General features: G+C 40.7%; 1 protein-coding gene across 1 annotated transcript in view; it reads left to right on the top strand.

Moving 5' to 3' along the window:
• Positions 1-19,298, top strand: part of TOP1 (DNA topoisomerase I) — a 68,988-nt gene that overhangs the window by 13,619 nt on the left and 36,071 nt on the right. The window contains exon 3 of the mRNA XM_037402008.1: positions 16,428-16,530. Coding sequence (XP_037257905.1) covers positions 16,428-16,530 — 103 coding nt within the window. The remainder of the gene's footprint in view (positions 1-16,427; positions 16,531-19,298) is intronic.

The raw sequence follows: 19,298 nt of genomic DNA, 5'->3' as shown, positions 1-19,298 counted from the left end.
CCAAACTAAGAAACCTTCAGTCCCAAAATGTGTGATTTTTTTTTTTTTTTTCCTAAACTGAATTTTTATGATGTCTTTTTGTGTGTATTAACAGTTTAATCTCAGCAGAGCTCTGGAATTAGTCTTTGGCAATTAGCTCTATAGGAGAACAGAGTTAAAAAAAAGCCCTCAGTTCAGCTGTTTTTCCCCAGTACTGGAAAAAGTATTTAAAAAAAATACTTGTTTGCAATCCATGTACTATATAATGGTGATTTTTATTATCTTAGTTGCTTCAGAGACTGCAAAGGTTTAAGTTTTCCGCTAGTTTTTAGTTCACACAAGACCTGGTGTTCAGAAGGGCCACCTTCTAAGCATCTATGAAGTATTTGAAGGTTTAAAAATGAATGAAAATTTGTGTAGTTTCTGGGTTCTTCATAGGTCTCTTATTTCTGTGTTCTGAAGTCTGTGTCATTTGGTCAGTAAGTGTTAGTGACATTTGCTCATGTCTTCATTGCATAAGCTATTATTAAATCTTCGCTGTCATCCTTCCCGTCGATGCCAGGTGTCCAGATAGTATACTGCTAGGCAGTTAGCACTTTGCTAACTGCAGCTATGTGATTTCCCAAATCCTGTAATCTGGATGGGTTTATTTACATACAGAATTAAATTAAGATCAAATTACTTGAGGAGATTGGTACTCCAAAAAGGCATCAGTACAGAAATAGGTTGTTAAACATCCTTGTACATCAGGAGTCAAATGAGGCTTCCTCCCTGTAGGTCCCTACAGTTTTCCCTTATAAAAGTAATTCTGGTTTAAGTGTATGTCAGCTGTGCACGTAGTTCATAAAGCAATGTCTGATACATTCCTTGATGGTACAAATGCTGGATATGACATTATCTGCAGACTTTTCACTGTAGAAAAGTTAGATTTTCCTGAGAATGTAATGCTTGGTATTAGCAAACTGTCTTGTTGTTTTTACTTGTCTGTGGCTGTTTCTTTTACAGAAAAATTAAAAGTTGCAGTTTCTGTATCAGGGTAGCTGTCTTACAGTGAAGTGCCATCAGGCAAGAGTCTACAAGTTGTCACAGAGACTAGTGGCGGAAGGTATCTTGTTTTGTGTTTTAATCTCAAGGTAACTGAGATTAAAACTTGTTGTGAAAACATGCTGAACTGTTTTTCCGGTCATAGATACTTCCTTGGGCAGAGACTGCTGAACTGGTTCACCTCTTAAAGATGCAAACAAATATCCTTAGGAAATCGGGTTGAACTTAGATTGTCTCCAACAAATTTGGGATATTTAGTACACCATCACTAGAAAGAGTGTACAAGCTGCTACTTTACTTTCAGTTTTATCTTCTTATACCTCTTTCTCCAAAAGTATCTGTCCATGCAGCTTCTTAGTTTTGGGAACGGCACATGAAGTGAAGTATCTTGTGTCATTTGCTGATTTTCAGGATAGGTTATTCAATATTAATTCTTTCTTACGGTATAAGGGGTACTCATCATTTAGTTTTCCCACTTACAGACTTTACTTGGTACTACCACAATCATTAATGAAAGCTTAAGGCTTCAGTACTCGGTATTGGTGCCGTTCTACATGTTATAGTATCAAGTAAAAGATGATCACAGGTTGCCTTTGTGATCGCAGGGAAAAGGGAGTTTTCTGGTCTGCTAGGGACTGGAGTACAGGAAGTAAGACAACTGGTAGTTGTAAACCAGATCCAAGTTCAAAAATAAATTAGTACACCTTAAAACCTGCAAAATAATGTCGCTGAAATGCATGCAAACTCAGGTTAAAAATCTTCAGGTGTTGCAGTTTCAGAAAGCGCTGGGGCTGCTGTGCTCTTTCGGGTAAAGCAGAACTTACTCTGAAGAATGTGTGCGTTGCTTTCTGCTGCTGGGCACCTGGATGGTGCTTTCGCTCCCAGAAGTGGTTTTGTCTAGCACGGGCTTGAAATACTTGCAAGAGGAGGACAGGAGCGAGCAGTACAGCTGCTGCTCTGGGCTGTGTGCGTAGGAGTGCACTAAATCAGCTGGAGTGGCTACAGCTTTCAGGGTGGTATTAGTCCTTCATGTAAAATTCACAATAAATTTTAACAGATGCATTGATTTAATTTTGACTCTAGTAAGAATCATAATAACTTTTAAAAAAAAGGCCTCAACACATATAAAACTGCCAGCCAAGAAACTTTTAAAAATAGTTTTTCCTAGCCTTACAGTTGAATCATTCCGGAATAAATTATGACATTGTAAATAGTCTTAGATGTTCCTCTTGTTTCCTTTGCCGATTTCTGCTGTCAAATAATAAAGTGGAAAGAAATACTACTTAATTTTCCCTTTGGAATGCTCCTGAAAATAAGCTAATAACTTGTTTTTTCTCATTTTGGGTTACATTAAAAAGGAATAATAAAGTCTTTAACCCCTATGGTTGCTTGTGTAGTGCTCAGTTTTTGAGCATGTTTCTAATCCTCTCACCAACCAACCTCTTAAAACATTTAAGTAATGTTATGTTTCATGCTCAGAAAACTTGAGAAGTGGAGAGTGATTATGTTGCAGTAGTTGTAAAGCAGAGCCTCTGATATGATGGAAGTCATTAGTTAGGCACTTGGAGTTTGAAGTGTAGTGATAAACAAACTTCTGATGACTCTGCACCTGCAGCATATTTCCTTCAGTTTAAACAGCTCATTTAGTGACTGATTGTGGAAACCATTTGAAAGCTGAAAAAAGAAAGCTACCTTTTCACACCTAGTTATTTCTGCGTAGGTAGAGAGGACTACCCTTAAAATTGAGGGACAAGTTAAACAGAAACAGTTGGTTCAGTTCAGTTTTCAGGGACTATGCTTTGTTTTACAGACTTTAGATGTCAGACAAATTAAACGTTTTTCTCCCCTTCATAAGTCTCACAGAAGGCAGATGTGAGTTTTATGTAAGGTGGAATTTGAAATCATTGTCTGTGCACTCCATCCAAAGATGTAAACCATTAGTTTGAAAAAAAAAAAACCCAAACAAACCCAAACAAAAAAAAAACAACCCCAAACCCCCAAAAAACCAACACCAAAACCCACCAAAATCAAACAAACAAAACCCAACAAAAAACCTCACCAAACTGACAACATACTGCATGGCACTTTTTTGATTGAAAAAGTTGGGAGTTTATTTTGCATAATAAAGTAACCACAGGATGTTATCCTGCATTAATAGGTTATGGTTTATATTCAGGTATTTGTATCAGTGTGATTTAACAGTTGCCAGCTAGTGAGACTTGACCTGGATTTAACAAAACAAACGTATTACAGGTGCATAACGAGATTAAAATCAGTGACTTACATCAGTAGACACAAAATATTACTGTAAATTAAAGAATTTCAGTGGAATTTTGCACCATATCTAGGAGCTCTATTTACTAGTCATTTAACTATTGCAATTATAGCCTTATTTTAAAACTCTTTTAAAGCTACTGTGGTGATGCTTTTTTCTACGTCTTCTATCCTTTTTAGAAGACTGAGGAGTACAGCTTTAAGTACAGAAACCTCAAGTGTCATTAAACATTTACCTTTTGTTTACTCTCTTGTGTGTTTTAGCTTAAATCAGGTTTCTTCTTGTGTACTAATTGTGGTAATGTCCCCTTAAGGCAGGTGAATTGCTTTCCCTCCTTGTCTTGAGAGTGGAGCTTGTGGCAAAGCAAATTCTGATGATAAAATGCCTGCAGATAACTTGGAATTAGCCTGGCAAGGGTGAGTGATCACTTAACTCACCCACAATAGGAGCAGAGGTGAAATCGGTCTGTATCCATCCAGTGCAGACCTATACTTAAAAGAAATTATTGTAGGTAGAAAAGAAAAAGAGGGAAAAAAACCCCACAAAACCAAACCCAAAACCCCCTGACCGGTTGGAATCAGTGTAGGAGTTGCTACTACAGTGAGGAACCAGTTTGTGTGTGATAAAAATAATATAGAAGGCTGGTCTTCTGAATCAAACTTTTTGTAAGACTTTGGCCATGCTTCCCCCATCAGTTCAGCTTCGCAGGCATGATACTAAACAAGTAGTCGGAGAATCATCTGACACCAGCGTAAAAAATTGTGGTACTGCTTGGCAGAGGTGATTTAAAGCTTGTACCAACCACTTTTCTGTCTTGCAGACTCAATTTATGCCGTAATACTGAGGATTGCAGGGACCTTATGTTGTTCCCAGGGGTGCTGCCTCTTCAAGTCTTTCCTCCCTACAGCAAGCAGGGGACCAGCGCTGGCCAAAGCCACATCGTGTTGTTAAGGGCTGGTTAATAAAGGCTTTGAACAGATGCCATTAGAGCCTGTCCTCTGAGGACACTGAGCACAGCTTATACCACTCCCATGTGTATAAACTGTGTGTGATCCTGACTGCTGACAGGAGGCTAGTCATTCACTGCTGCAAGAGAAGCATTTCAATGCAGCTGCTTTTTTTTATCTTCTGTCAAATTTTTGCTTAGGGGAGCCCGTGTTCTGGGTCAAACCCAGGATAGTCAAACATGCCAGCCCTGTCCTTGTGTGGTGTTGGTGCAAATACAGGCTCTGTGTGAGCTGCTGTTGAGACATCACTCTCGTGCTGAGGAAGTGTCAGGATTTCAGGGTAGTCTTTACAAATTTCTTTTTCATGAATCCAAGAATGGTAGTGACTCTACAGAGCTGGCAAGTGAAAGTATTTTTCTAGTTGATGTCATTGCAGTGTAATTATTCCTGATAATATAGTAGTTTTCCTGTTAGCTAGTGCTGTTTTTAGAACTGAAAGGTTTCTTCTTATGCCCCAAAATAATGTCAATCTCTTTTAGTATACCTGAAGTTTCTGTTATTCTCTGTAAGGACTGACAATTACAGTTGTTTGCCCCTGTTTTCTCCCGATTCACCTGTCTTGAAAGTTTGCATGCAGTAAGCAGCTGTTGACTTTGCATCACAAACTATATTGTTTGCACCTTTCTAACGTGGTATGAAGAGCAGTTGGAGGCGGAAAAACCTACTAGGGGCACTGACTCAGTCTGTGGATGGAGTATGGTACATGAAGTTCTCTGTCTGCAGTGTGAATTTGTCACAGATTGCACCAAAAGATTTTCTTTGCTCTTGACCCAGTCTGCTGAAGTAACTCTCAAAGCTGTTCTCGGGCAATTCTTTGTCAAAAACCTCCAGAAGATGATGATTCAGCCCACCTACCTGTGACAGTGACGCAGGCAGGAGCAGAGTTGCTGCACTCCTTGCTTAAGGTCTAGGCTTGATTCTTAGGCTGCAGTTGAGCATAAGCTGGGGTTCTTGGAGCTGTGAAGCAGCCGAAGAGCAAAAGTGTCTCTGGTGTAAATGTGCTTGGTGGCTGAGCAAAAGTGTTTCAGTCTAGCCTGGTTTGCACATCCTTCGTGACAGGGGATTGTTGAAGAACAGTGTGTTATCCCAAAAATTCTGCAGCCCGAATTGTTAGACAAGAACTCAGTGAACCATTTTGTTCAGATTGTGTTGAAGTAAGGGTCTTCTGCAGTCCCTGGTAGCTCTGAAGTGTGAACATGACTGTAAATGTTGCAGTTGCCCCCTGTAGCAAACAGTTTGGAGAACCAGGGCAGAAGGTGAGCACAGAGGTGTGAGTGCCTCTGGTTCTTGCTCCTGAGCAACTCGCAAGAGACTGTGGGCAGTTCTTTGTGTCTGGCAATCCATCCCTCGGTGCGGTGTGTGTATCCCTCCTGCGTACATCCCTCCCTTTGTCTCTTCCTGAGAGATGATTTTGTGTGACAGCACCGCGTGACAGTTTCTGTACTAGGCCTTGGATCTGTGCTAAAGGTTGGTTGCTTTATAACTCTGAAAATAGGATTAGTCCCCCTTGCTTTATCTGTTTGAATGCCCTTAAATTTAACCTTCTTTCAGGATTTTACACTACTTCTGCATTCCTGGATACTAGAGCAGTTTGTGAACAGTTGCCTGAGTTCTCCCAGTGAGCCTGTCCTTCCTGCTGTGCTGGTGGTGGTAACTACATTTTGCACAATGGGGAGGAAATGGGTGCAAATTTGGAAAAGCCTGACTAGATGCTGTAGTAAAAATATTTGTGGATCTAAAAAATCACAAGGAACCTACCCGGAACTACTTTTTTATGCAAATTTTTCTTCCCTGAGCCAGTTGGTAACAGCTGTTTCCCCTCAGCCACATTCACTTTATATACCCATAAGGCCTCCATGGTCTCAGTCCTGTATATGTGTGTATTAGTAAATTGGAATATAGATTTAGTTGCAATGAGTGTAAGGCTTTTGAAACCTGAAAGGTAACAAAGCTCAAGCTTTTTTGGCTGTCCCCTGTTTGCTCTTACTTTTTGTGTTTTGGATCTGGTTGTGATACTCAGATACAGGCAGAGATGGCTTTGGAGAGGGTCTTTGGCTGCTGTAGCTGCCTGGCTTTCTACTTTCCTGTTTGGACCCCATTTATGGGCTGTGGAAAGCAATTTTGGGTTAGTTTTGAGGTGAGAGCAGGAGGAATAAATACTTATTGAAAGCAAGGCAGTTGCATATGACCACAGCTGGGAGTGAAGTGGGCATATACAATATAAACTTGCACGTGCTTCCAACACAGCTTTATTACCGAGTGTCCCGGAGCTTTCCTGAGTCCCACAGTGCTCGCTGTGTGGATTTTTGCCTAGATCCTTCTCTCGGCCTGATCCTGGCCTCCTGATATACAGAGACTTAATGGGCCATGGCTTTTGAACCTTGAGGCAAAAGTGTATCTTCAGGTTTTGCCGCAGCTTTAAAGATGTACCTGCAGTGTGTAACTTTGTTCATTTGTGTGGGTGTAGACCCATAAGGCAACAGGCAAAAAATTGCTGCAACTATTTCTACCCCAGTAAGGGAAGGGGAGAATGTTAGTATGCAAGTTACTCAAATTCCAAATGGAGGAGGCTATGGAAAGCAAGTAGTTCTATTCATAAAATAATGCAGTCTTAAGAGAATAAATATCACTAGGGACAGGAACAGGGTTGCTCTTACCTTGTTCCCTTAAGAGACTGCTCTGGACTTTCCTCTTCCCTGCCAGCACAGCAGCATTTTGAGCTGTGCACTGGTGCTAGTAATTTCCCTGAAGTTTTAAACTTGCTGTTCTGTTTTATTCTGCTTTGTTAGTGGAAACATACTAATGGGTTTCAGTCTCTGACTCTTTATTTATACAATTACAGGAGACTGTTTTATAGCTTGGGAATTCCTGGAAACACATGTTTCTGTTCACATTGAACTTTTTTAGGTTTTGAATGCAAATAATGGATTGAAACTTCATTGTTGCCTCTCGGTTGGGAGCCCTTTGGCATGTGTAAGAAGCAGCTATTAATTGAGCCTTTCTGTACAGATCAAACATGTATTTTCATGTGTTATAAGGCTTCCTCAGTCTTATCCTTTGTGTAATATCATCTGCTGCAATTCTGCTTGCAGTGATTTTATGCATTTGTTACACAGCAGCTAAGATCTGCTGCAGAATAGGCGTATGTGAGTGTGCCACCTCTTTCAGAAGAGGCCAAGTAAAAGGCACTGACAGGTCATTAAACTTGCTGCTGCTGTCTACACTGTTAGTTGTTTTGCTACAAAATGCTTGCAGTGCAGCAGTTTCTTAAGGTCAGCATCCCTTTATACCACATAGCTATCTCAGTCACTGAAACATTAATTACCCACAGAGTATTAGGTACTTCCCCAGCAGGTGGAAAAATGAGGTGCACAGAAAAGAAGTGATTAATCCAGTGTGGCTGAAAAAAAATTGAAAGGCTCAAAATGTGCACTAAAGAGTATCCATCCTCTTGCTGCATAGGCTCTTGCAGCACATCTTGCTTACCTACCCAGCTTCTGCAAGTTGATTTAGATTGATGGAATGCCAGCAATGACATTTGCTTCAGGATGACTTCATGTCCCAGAGGCTTCAGTAATGCAACATTGGAGTGATCAGTCTGGTTTGGGGTTGATGTTTTGTTTTTTGGTTGTTTTTTTTTTTTTTTCTGTCCTCCTTAACCTATCCATGATAAGCTGTTAAAGTTTGGGACAGATAAATGAGTGTACAGCTTGGCTTGCAGGCTTGGTCCTGTGCCTGCCATGCTCTCTCACTGTTAGTTCTGTCACATTGTTTATGTCTCTTCCTTAGATTGAAGTTGCCTTAGGGCTTCAGTGGAGCAGAAGGTGTGCTGATCTCGTTTTGCAAACTTTGTGTTTTTAAGAAGCTGTGCAAGGTCCTTGCTTTCATAGTAAAACTTTGCTGGAGTGTTAGTGAGACGTCTCAAGAAGTTGGTAGGAGCTATTCTGAAAGACAAAGAATGGAAGAATTAATCTCTTCCACCCTAGTTCATCACCAAGTTGTGCCACAGGTTGTTTCTTCCTTTCCCTGTGTTCAACAGGAAGGAATACAAGGCCTTCAAATCACAAGATTAATGAAGAATGCAGTATCTAAGGGGTCTGTCTTGTTCTGAAGCTGTTTCCCAGCACAGTCCTTCTAAGGGTCAAGACATAGTATCTGTCTGTCCCTGTAGTATCTTTTGCCTCAAGTAACTGCTGAAGTGTGGGGAGGGCTTGTATGGTCGTTGGTTTTACTCCTGTTTCCATCAAAAGTACTGAGTTTTCAAGCTTTGACAGAATTGGATACCATGTGGTGTGATCAGTTCTGGCTCAGCCCAAAGGAGTTTTGTCTCTGAGTAACTGTAGCCTGGAAAATAGGTTGACTCAAATCTATTCAGTGATGATGTATTTCTTCATTTGAACCCTTAGAAAAAGCAAGAATACACTCTGGAGGAGTCTCAATTAGCCAGTTCATCCTTCCTAAGGCAGGAACTTTATTACTATTCTGCTGTACTCTTCCAGGCTCCCTTTTCAAGAAGCTTTCATACTTCTTCCCCCCTCCATTTTTTTTCCCGTGTATGATTGGAAAATGAATGAATGAGAATCTAAATTCAGAACCGAAACCTGCTTTATGTATTCTCCTTGTGCTTAGTCAAAATGAATTTGGTTGTTTTGCAGTAAACTATAAAACTGAGATTTTATTCTGGTTTATGGAGAAAAACGGTGAGCACTGTTGGAGTGTCAGCCTCCCTGAAGTGGTGCACCTGACCCAACACCGGAAGTGAAATAAGTTTGCGATAGCACAGTCATTGTGCTTCATTTGAATTTGACTTCAAGAAGATTTTTAAGGATTTAGCAATAGCTTTCTGTGGCAATGTTGGTTGTGGAGATGTCTTTCAACACTGGTAAAGGGTTGTGTGTCAGGTTGCTTTTGAAAGGTCTATCTGTGCCATTAAGCGTGGCACTGAGGAAGCAGAAGCCTGGCAGTCTTGTTTCGGTATTATTGTAGTTTCTTCCCTTTCTTGACACCTGCTGAGAACTCGGGTCCTGCTGCTTTTATTGAATTTCATGCTTAGGTTATGGGGGACTCCAGTCATGGTCTTGGTGAGTCGCTCTCGTTTCAGGATTCCAGATGTTTTTCAGTCAGCTATTGGAGAAATAAAACAGCACAACAGACCTGCAATACCTTTCCAGGGTAAATCTTCTATGTGTATTCTGTAGTTGTGTAAATAGGGCCATTAGGCCAGTAAGTGACACATCCAGTTTCACATGGAAAGTTTATTTTAGGTTATGGTTTTCTGCTGCAGTGTATCATCTACAATACTGTAGTTTCTTTCTGAACAGTGCCTTCTGGGTATGTTTTTTCTGCTTTTGTCGCTTATAGCTGCGTATAGATGTTTTCCAATTTCTGTGTTTTTCATACCTACAGTTTTGTTTTCAGCCTGCCCTGCTGTATTGGGAAGGGTGTTGTCTCCAACACCTGGATGCAGTTCTGTTTTCTGTTGAGTAGCTTTTCCTCCCCCTTTTTTGGGCTACAGCAATAGCAATGCATTCCAACAAACTCCAGAAACACTGTGTAATCAATTACTGGAATACCATGGTCACACTGTGACTTCTTCCAACTGGAATACAGATATTTAAACCTCCTCCAGACTGGTTAGGTGGGATTACTGTACATACTTTTAAATTGTTAAAACGTGTAAAGTCAGGTAACTAGTCCGAGTCATAGCCTGCCTTAACAGTGAGGATCCTGATGCCCTATGCCTCAGACAGTGCCACTTTCTCCATGTGGTTGCTCTTCTGAGTCATATGGGGTCTACAAATGGGCTTTTTCATCTCTGCACAGTGGTTGCTTTCTCAGGTGAACAGTTTATAAATTGACCAGAACCTCACAGAGCAACCTTTACATGTGCGATTACTGTTGCCTGTTTATGTAATCTGTTAACCCTGTCACTATTCATGTTAAAGATCTTGGGTAATGATGAAATGTTACAGTCTTTCTATGTGCTGATGTAATCTATATGTTGTAAAAGTTAGGGCAACACTAAACCATTTTGATCACCTGCCTAAGATGAAATGACATGTACTTTGCCAGGAATATGAAGAGTATTTTACATACCTTGAATGACATTCAGATGTTTGACCATTTGTCGCACTTCTGGCATCATTTCAGCAAATGAGCCTTGATAATTTTAAGTCCTTTTATACCCAACGTAGAAGAAATTAAACTCTAAAAGTAATATGAATTTGCAAAATAAATGGCAACAAATGATAAAACTTGAGTAACTTGAAAATAAGAGGCCTTTTTCTGATGATCTGCAGTTTTAAGATGACTGTTTTTGAGGACGGCCTGTGGGGAAGGAGAAACATCAGTAACAGTGTTTCATTTAGGTCATCCAGAGTCTTTTTGCTGTTGTTTCCTCAATGCTTTCTCAACAGGTGACGAGGAAGTCAGGCTAAATAGTAAAAAGGCTACTGCTGTGGAGCAAATGGTCTAACATAGAGGTGGTGTTTCAGCTGAGAAGGGACTAACCATTTCTCAAGTGGTTCATGAGAAGTTTTTGAACTTGACCAGCTTTTGAACCTAATCCAGTGTTCCTGAATTACCTTTCTTTCAGCCGTATAAATTAGCAGAGGAACTGGTGAAGTCTGTTTTGTTTTGTTTTGTTTTTTTAAGACTTTCTTCTCCTTTCCAGAGGAGAAATTTAAAAGACCCTGCTAGTTTCATCGTACATGTCCTCTATGGTGATAGTAAAAGGCTTCTTGCTCATGCCTCGGGTTCAGGGTGGCTGAATGTACCGGTAGTAGAGTGCTATGCTCACCAGACCAATGATCCTGAAAACGTCTTGAGAGCTCGTATGCTTCTTTGGTAAAGATTAAGTAATATTGAGACACTGGACTTAAATTGGGGCAGAGATTCCAGCCACTCATCTGAAGCAGAAGTGTTACTGGAGGAGCAAGGTAAAAATGCTTTTTTTTGTTGCTAGGGTGATGCATTTTTTTATGCTGTGTCTTCAGATTTGGGCGCAGATTTCAGTCCCAAGAATCAGGTGGCTTAAAAGGTGTTCTGGGACATCAGTGTAGAGAAGCATTGAGATGAGGCTTCAGACTGGTAAAATACCAGCATAAATATCAGTTGAGGTATTTCTGGGCTGTCTAATGAGAAGAAAAGCAATTGGGGTGTTGGTGGAACCAGAAAGAAAATATAAAAAGTCCTTGTCCCCAGAACCTAGTAGAAGATTTCAAAAGAACAAAGACTGCTGGCAGAAACCTTTCTGTAAGCAGGTTAATGAAGTATTCAAATTGTGCTCACAAAACTTACGGGAACATGAACTGAAAGACAGCAAGTATGGAAGGCTAATAGATTTATCTTGAAAAGCTACTGTTGACCAGAAATTGGGGTTACCAGGTGTTAATTTGTCAGCTATCTCACTTAATTTAAAAGAAATGAGAAGAAACCAGATTGTTGCTTACATCTTTTTTTTTTTTTCCCTCAGCTCTTAAAAAAAAAAAAAGATATTCTAATGCAAAATTATGAAAATGGGATAAAAAGGAAGTGGGATAAAAGTGGGTGGTGGGAGTGGGATAAAATGGCATCTATAGCATCCTGTACCATGTGCCAGCAACACTCTCCCAAATAATATTGATAGCTGTACTAAATGGGCATATGAGAACTTATGCCTCTTTCCCTGCTTTCAGTATTTTATTAGGAAAGTTGCTGTCAAAACTGAAATATTAATGTAGAAAGTAGGTCTGCTGCTTCCCTTGATTATGATATGTAAGTAATCCTTTTTGGGGATGGGTTGCAGAGAAGGGTGTTCAAAAGTGTTTTAAAAGCAAATGAATTTTTCTCATGAATTAAAACAGTATAGTCCACATAACTGTTTTGTCACCAGACTAATCTATTAAGCCAGGGTCATTCTCGTTATGAAAGGAGACTGCTCGCCTTTGCTGTATCTGTTCTTGTAATGCTGTAGTTAGAGATGCCTAACCTTTTTACAGCTCTGTTCCTGGATAAAGAGTAAAACTGCACTGTTCCAGTAATATGTATGTACAAGTATTGCAAATAGGGTTATGATTCAGCCTTTCCCCAGAGACTTAGCAGTGGAGTGAAGGGGGGGGAGGGGGGCGACACACAAACCAGCCACAGACCAAAAGTGCTTAGAATTTCCCATCCTTAAGTCAGGCATCCTTGTAATTAAACAGAGTTGAAAGATGAATCAACATACAAAAATGTGGAGCTGCTCGTGATTGTTGGAGGTACAGGGGGAATGGCAGGAATAGTACAGGGACTGCGGTAATCTTTTGGAGACGTACCAGGCTCAGCATTAACAGACAGAGATCCAGTGCCAGAGACATCAAGCTTTCTAGAACAGAAGAGATGCCAAAAGCTTTGTTTGGATTAGAGGATACTGAAGGGAAAGCCTTGGGAGTAATGGATCCTCGTTCAGTGAGCATAACCCCTGTCCCCTCTGTAACCTTGATGCTGGAGAGAGGCGTTTCAGTTTCTGAAATCTTTAAATATCACATGAGCTTTTAGGGGTTTGAACTTTGCTCACAGGAGACGGTGGATTTAAGTAATGGTCTTAGAGAAGGAATAGTCTTTATCTCCTTGTTTAGTGTTAGAGGGAGCAGACGTACTTAATGGAAGACATAAAAGGCAGGAAACAAATCTGAATGTGTGATAATGTCAGACCTCATTCTGTAACTCATGTGAGGCTGGACCTGTTCAGCTGCTAATCAGCTGCAAGCTGGGAGAGAGTTACTGGAGGTTGGAATATTCTTCCAGGAATCAATATGCTAAATATATCAAAGAAGATATATTAGAGACAGGATCACTTCCATTGATGGCTTCTGTGTTGATGAGGTTTGGTGTGAGGTAGCCTACTGTATCTTAAAGGTTTGTTCCCAATTCGGTCATCTGTTGCCTGTGTAATTCAGTTGGAGGTGATGCTGCATTGGTTTCTGTGAAGTGGGTACACAATCTGGAGTGAAATGGCTAAATTTGTTTCATGTCAGCCACCAAATAACCACCAACTTGAACTCCTAGATAAAGCCAGGCTGGAACAAAGCATATTTGTGTGATATGTGAAAAACGTAATTCTGCCCTTTTTAATGACCCGGTCTACTGAACCTCATCCAGCTCCACCCTCAAAAAAAAAAAAAAAAAAAAAAAGACAGCTTTCATGCCTTCTGAAGATACAAATATGTCAGCTCAAGAAAATTTAATAAATGCTGTTGAAGTCTTCGTTCTTAACCTAACTCATGGCATTGTGTCAGAAAGCAACACTGTGGAGCCTGAATACCAGGCAAATGTTCCAGAATAATTTAATGCTTGGGAGATGTGCCTGGGAGGTAGTACACTTACCTCCGTGGAAGTACTGAATTTAAAGTGTTGTCCAGTGTGAGAGGCCAAGTACCTACCCAGCCTTGACTGCACTTGACTGAAAGCTCTCCTGACAGTCTTTCCCTTCTGCTTTCAGGACCATGGGCATGACCCCCTGTTCCCCTGCTGCTCTGGCCTGCCTTTCAGCCAGAGTACCTCTGTGAAAGCCCTTCCTGCTAGGAATCCTTTGGTAGAAGGCAAAGGAAAGCTGAGTGGTGACAAATACTAGCAAGCAGCGCTAGTTTAACTGGTCAGGCACTCTTTTTCTTTTTTTGTTGTTGTACCAGACTTTAATTGTCTGAAAACACCAAATTATTGTAAGCACTGCAGAGGATTGAGGAAATAGACGTCTGACTCCAATGTTTCCAGGGTATAGCAACTACTTTTCAAGAGCAAATATTAATTTCAGCTGGAAAGCACAAGTCAGCTGGAAGGGAATCTGGTGGTGAAGGTAAAAGACTTCTGTTTTCCACTTTTTTGTGTAAAATAATCTTGTGGTTCTAAGCTCTAAAGAGAATAGCATTGAGCCCAGTTGCACATGTTTTCCATCGATTGGTTTGTAGAAAAAAATTGACTCTGTGTCGGTATGTGCCTCCTTACAAAGCAAGTGTGTTATAAAATGAGCGTACATAGTTCTATGTATAACATCAGGATGGTTTTTCTAGCAATTTGCCTATTCACCAAGTGTAAATAGATGTCTGTTCACTTCAGCCAGTGCTTTAGGAATCAGTGAGTAAACTCTCTGTGGAGTAAAACCCAGGCAGTTTGCAAACAGCCTGAGCTTCCAGCTACTGGCTAAACTGAAGAATCCTAAGTGTGAAATGCATTGCAAAAACATTTTTGCTAGTGAAATGTGTGTTGTCCTGGTGGGAAGAAGGGTACTGAGAAATTGCTTCTTGGCTGTTCAGAGAGTGTAGGTGTACGGTCCCCACACAGTTTGCCAGAGATGCCTGCAAAACTCTGCCTGCTGTGAAATAGATTTTGCTGTTGGTACTTGAAAACTCTTAGGTGTGTTATGCTCTAACACCAAATGTTCCGCATAACCTGCCACATGCCTGTTTATCAAAATATATAAAACTAAATCTTGTGCTTTAAATGTATATGCTGTATACACCAATGCACTAGGAGGTGTTGCCAAGTTCAGGAGGATTGAGGAGAGATGCAGAAGGCAAATCGGAGGCTTGAATGTCAGCATTCAGTGTTTTACGTTGTCTTACTGCAGGTGTCTGAAAACAGTACCTGAAGTTAGAGAAAAGGCAATAGATTGAAATCATGTTCTGTGGAAATGTGACTGTGGGTGTGTTTCCACTAAAAGCAGTTGAATGTTTTGAGGTTTAAGAGCTGGTGTCAGTTAAGGAGAAAAAAGAATTTGTGGCGAAAGACTTGGTTGGGAGTCAGGAGGACAAGGCTTGTTCCTGGCTCTGTAATGCATTTCCTATGTGACTGGGCAAGTCACAAAATCCTTTTGTTGCAGTTTCCTATTCTTAGTGCAGGGAGAGGCATGGTAACGTCTATACAATTAATTAAGCATTAATACCTTAAATCCAAGATCTCTGGTGGAAGTTCTGGTGCTATTATCTGAAAACCATTGCCAAAGTCAGCGCAGCCTTTTAGGTATCCTGAGGAGCTCACTTAATTTTAGTTGCTTTGAGAAGCATGTTCAAAACAAAACCTCGGGGGGGGTCTTTGGGTACGTACATGTTCTTTCCAACGTTACAGTGACCTTGACTGTAAATGGTAGTGCCTTTTGAGGTGGGTTTGAGATGCTAGTTCAGCCTCAGCTCCTTCTTGATCTACTTATAAAGAAGATTTAAGGAGCTAAAGATGTTTGTCAATGAGTTTATTTAAAGTTGAACTATGTTGCTCTTCTCCTGTGCTGGATCTATTTCGTTGGTGCTTTAAAGGACTTTATTGTATAGTACAAGTTGTCACTGAGGATGGGAAATGTCACTTGGAGTAGAAATTGATACTGGTAAAATTGCTGTGTTCATGTAGATTTACTTGAGTGCCATCTTTCATTTCTGACCTGTCACTTACTTGGGCCAGTCCTAACCTGTGTAGGTGGGTTACCACTGGCACATACTCATTACAGCTGTCATGGTAGATTTTCTTGGTGAGGCTCTTAGCGGAGGGAGGTAAGTGTCTCCAGAAGAGAAGCATGAGGAGAGATTCCTAGTCCTCTTTTCTTTTCACCCTTTATTTTTCTCATTACTCCCCCTTTCCCTTGCTGTGTGCCTGTCAAGTCATCCGCTCTTGGGGATAAGAATAAGATGATTTTAGTGGGGGTGCGGGGCGCTGTTTTTCTCTAGACTAGACATTTGTGGAAGTAGCAGTCTAAATTCTAGGATTCAGCAGGCCTAACATTTCAGCTTTATGCTCTGTTTCTGTATCCTTATCTATTTGACATGAAATACTTACTGGCATAGGAAGCTAGGTTTCCCATCTGCCAAATAAGATTGAACTTGCTCTAGCCATACTTACCTATTTAATAAGAAAGGTTGCATTTCTTCAGGGTCTGTAAAGTATTTAAAGGTCATTGAATTAAAGACCGTATAAATGCAGCTGTTGCCAGGATGAATTAACTTGTGCTACAGAAACAATGAATCCATTTAGGACCTCTCAAAATTTGGAACAAAAATCTTAGTTTCAGTCACAGACAATACTAATATGGGGTGGGCGGAAATGCAGAGGTTGGTAAGGGAGGTGTGGAGTTTTCTCCCAACTTCATTTCTTAATTTTTTTTGCCTCTCTGCTTGCAGATTCTCACAAACACAAAGATAAACACAAAGACCGAGAACACCGGCACAAAGAGCACAAGAAGGACAAGGAAAAAGACCGGGAAAAGTCCAAGCACAGTAATAGGTGAGGAAAAAGTCAATGAAGTCCTCATAGACTAAAACACTGTTGCACATGCAGTCTTAAGAGACTTACTCTGATATGAGGATGAAATTGCTCCATTTTGAGTGTGGTTTATAGGGGTGTAGGTGCTTTAAGCCGAACTTCTGTTATTGCGTGCGTTTCCATATGGGTAGCTGAAGTAGTGTATCTTGCAAATGTGAGCCAATACTAATGTATAAAATATTATTGTAGTTAGTGTTACTAAAGGTGTTGAAAAGTAGTTTAACCCCACTATCATGAAGATCGATTAATTTTGTTCATGATCTTTTTTGTGTGTAGTTCCACGTGTTTGTCAAAAACGTGGGAGCTCTTTTCGAGTGTTGGTATAAACTGTTTCAGCGTAGGTGAACCTGATGTGACTGCTAAGCCTCCTAATAATTCAGCATCTGGAAAGATGGTTCTCCAGAATGATGCAGGTGTCCTTGGCCTGCTACCACAGTGGTTGGGTATCTCATTGCTGTGAGGCAGTGTTATGAACTTCTGGGTTAGATAACGAATTTGAAAGGATTGCATGCTGTTTTGTCTGATGTGGTTGATACATTACACTGCAGCTATATGGGGAAGGTGTTTCATGCAAGTCACCTGCCATACCATCCACACTGAACGTAAACACTTATTTATTCTGTGGTGACTTGCACCTCTTGAGGTGGTGGTGAATTCCATGCTCCAGTTGATACCCTAGCCTTGGCTGTAAACTGAAGAACCAGGATGCGTAGGTCTGTCTGGTGATTTGGTACGATGGAGCACAGGGCAAGTATGTCACAAAGTGGATGTTACTTAGAAAAGCTTTCCTAGTTGGAATTCCTGACGTGCCAGTGCCACAGAGTCTACTTTAACAATGAAACTTGCAAAAAACAGCCCTTGGAGGGTAAGTTTCTGTTGTGACACTTGGTGAATGGCAAATAGTGTTTATGCTACAGCCAGGCAAGTGTTATTAACTAATTGCTGTGCAACTCTGATAACACAATCTAAAAATGAATAGAAAACCTTGCGTCAACAGTGATTTCTATTAAAAAGAAGCATGGAAAGGAGGAGAGAGTCTGTGCTAAGCAGTGGATTTGTTTTATTGGGGTTGTGCTTTGAGTTTTCTGTGACCTTTTGGGAAGTTATACAACCTACAGTTCTATAATATGTTCTCTTTTTTGAAAGTAAATGGCTGTGGAGGAATTTAGAATTTAGGCCAAATAACTTGCAGCATTTACTGATTTCCACAGCGAAGATTAAATGCTTTGGACACAGTGTTTGGACTTTTTGCTCACATATCTATATTGCCTTGATTTCTGATTTTCATTTTTCTGGTATTCAAGCATGTACCCCGAAATTTGCTATCTTGCATTTCCAAATGTTCATTGCTTCACTTGAAGAAAAAAAACCCAACCAAACAAAAAAACAACAAAACAACAAACCACCACATCCCATACTCCTGAAATCTCAGGAGAGTACATCCTTTTGTAAGGAGTAATGTAAGCGCTATCTTTAAATTTCCAGAATTCATTAATGAATTGGCCTTATTTGTGTAGGAGTTAGAAATGGTCAGCAGATTTTTAGCTGGAACAACAAATTATGGCTTGTAATGTGAAGCTGCACACTACTGATTGTGTAAACAATAAATATGAAAACAGTGGAAAGGAGATAAGAATGGCTCATGTTTTGTGAGGTGTAGTTCATGATATGTAATCATGCTTTATCTTGAAGTAATTCCTTCTCCCTGCAGTGTTGCCTTGAAATCCCGGTGAGAAAGGCATCATGTTTTCTAGGCACTGTGCATAAAGCTTCCAGTCACACTTGTTTATCTATTAAGAGTTCCTTTGTCTTGTGGACACAACATACTGCATTTTTAAGTCCCATAATAGGGTACACCTATGTGGATGGCATGACTGAGTGCACGCATGTGCCAGGGGTTTTGTTCAAGGCACCTTTTGGGGAAAGATTCCATAATACTGTGTTGCCCCTCAGGCCCCTACACAAGGTGGGACTTCCCTTCCCTAGGCTGAGCACTCATCTTGCGACTGCCACCTTAAAAATGAATGTATTATAGTGCTGAATCGTGAGAACCTGTCTTGAAGGTGGTACTTGGAGAAGACAATGTACGCAGACACACGTGTGGTATTCCAGCTGGATCACTCCTTCAGGAGTGCTCCAGAATTTTCACTGCCCCATTCACGCTCGGTCACACACAGGGTACGTAGCTGTATAAAGCCAGCTGACTTCTAACACAAACTTTTTAGAAATAACTGACCTTGTAATTGAAATGCAAGCATTACTTCCCGAAATCTTTTGATTCAGCTGTCATCCATGTAATTCCATAAATGTAAGTTGTGCCTGTGAGGATTAGATTTTAGGTGACCGTTGTCTTGTGAAGGAAGTAGCCCAGCAGTGCTCGACAGGGGAGGTGGAGGTGGAAGAAGATAGTGGTGAGCAGGGAATTGCTTAGAGAGGAGCTGTTGGAAAAACCTGAATGGAGCATGTACTTGTGGCCAGGCTGCTGGCAAGTGTGCACTTGGAAGGTGTTAATCCAAGGATGGCAGAGGCCGGACTGGTGAGTTATGGGACAGGATGGGGAAGGACTGAAGCAAGTTGAGTTTCTGTTTGGGTTCTGTTACTGCAGTCACAATACCAAAATACTTCCCTGGACAGAGCCAGGATGAACAGAGAAATCTGATTTTTAGGATGGCTGGTGTGACTGTACAGTGTCTTATCACTGTCATACTGCTAAGCAGTTGGGTTGCACT

Source organism: Falco rusticolus, chromosome 10 (assembly GCF_015220075.1).
Source record: "Falco rusticolus isolate bFalRus1 chromosome 10, bFalRus1.pri, whole genome shotgun sequence".
In the NCBI taxonomy this organism is placed as follows: Eukaryota; Metazoa; Chordata; class Aves; order Falconiformes; family Falconidae; genus Falco; species Falco rusticolus.
Note: the sequence above shows the minus strand (reverse complement) of the source record. Positions and strands in the feature narration are given on the sequence as shown.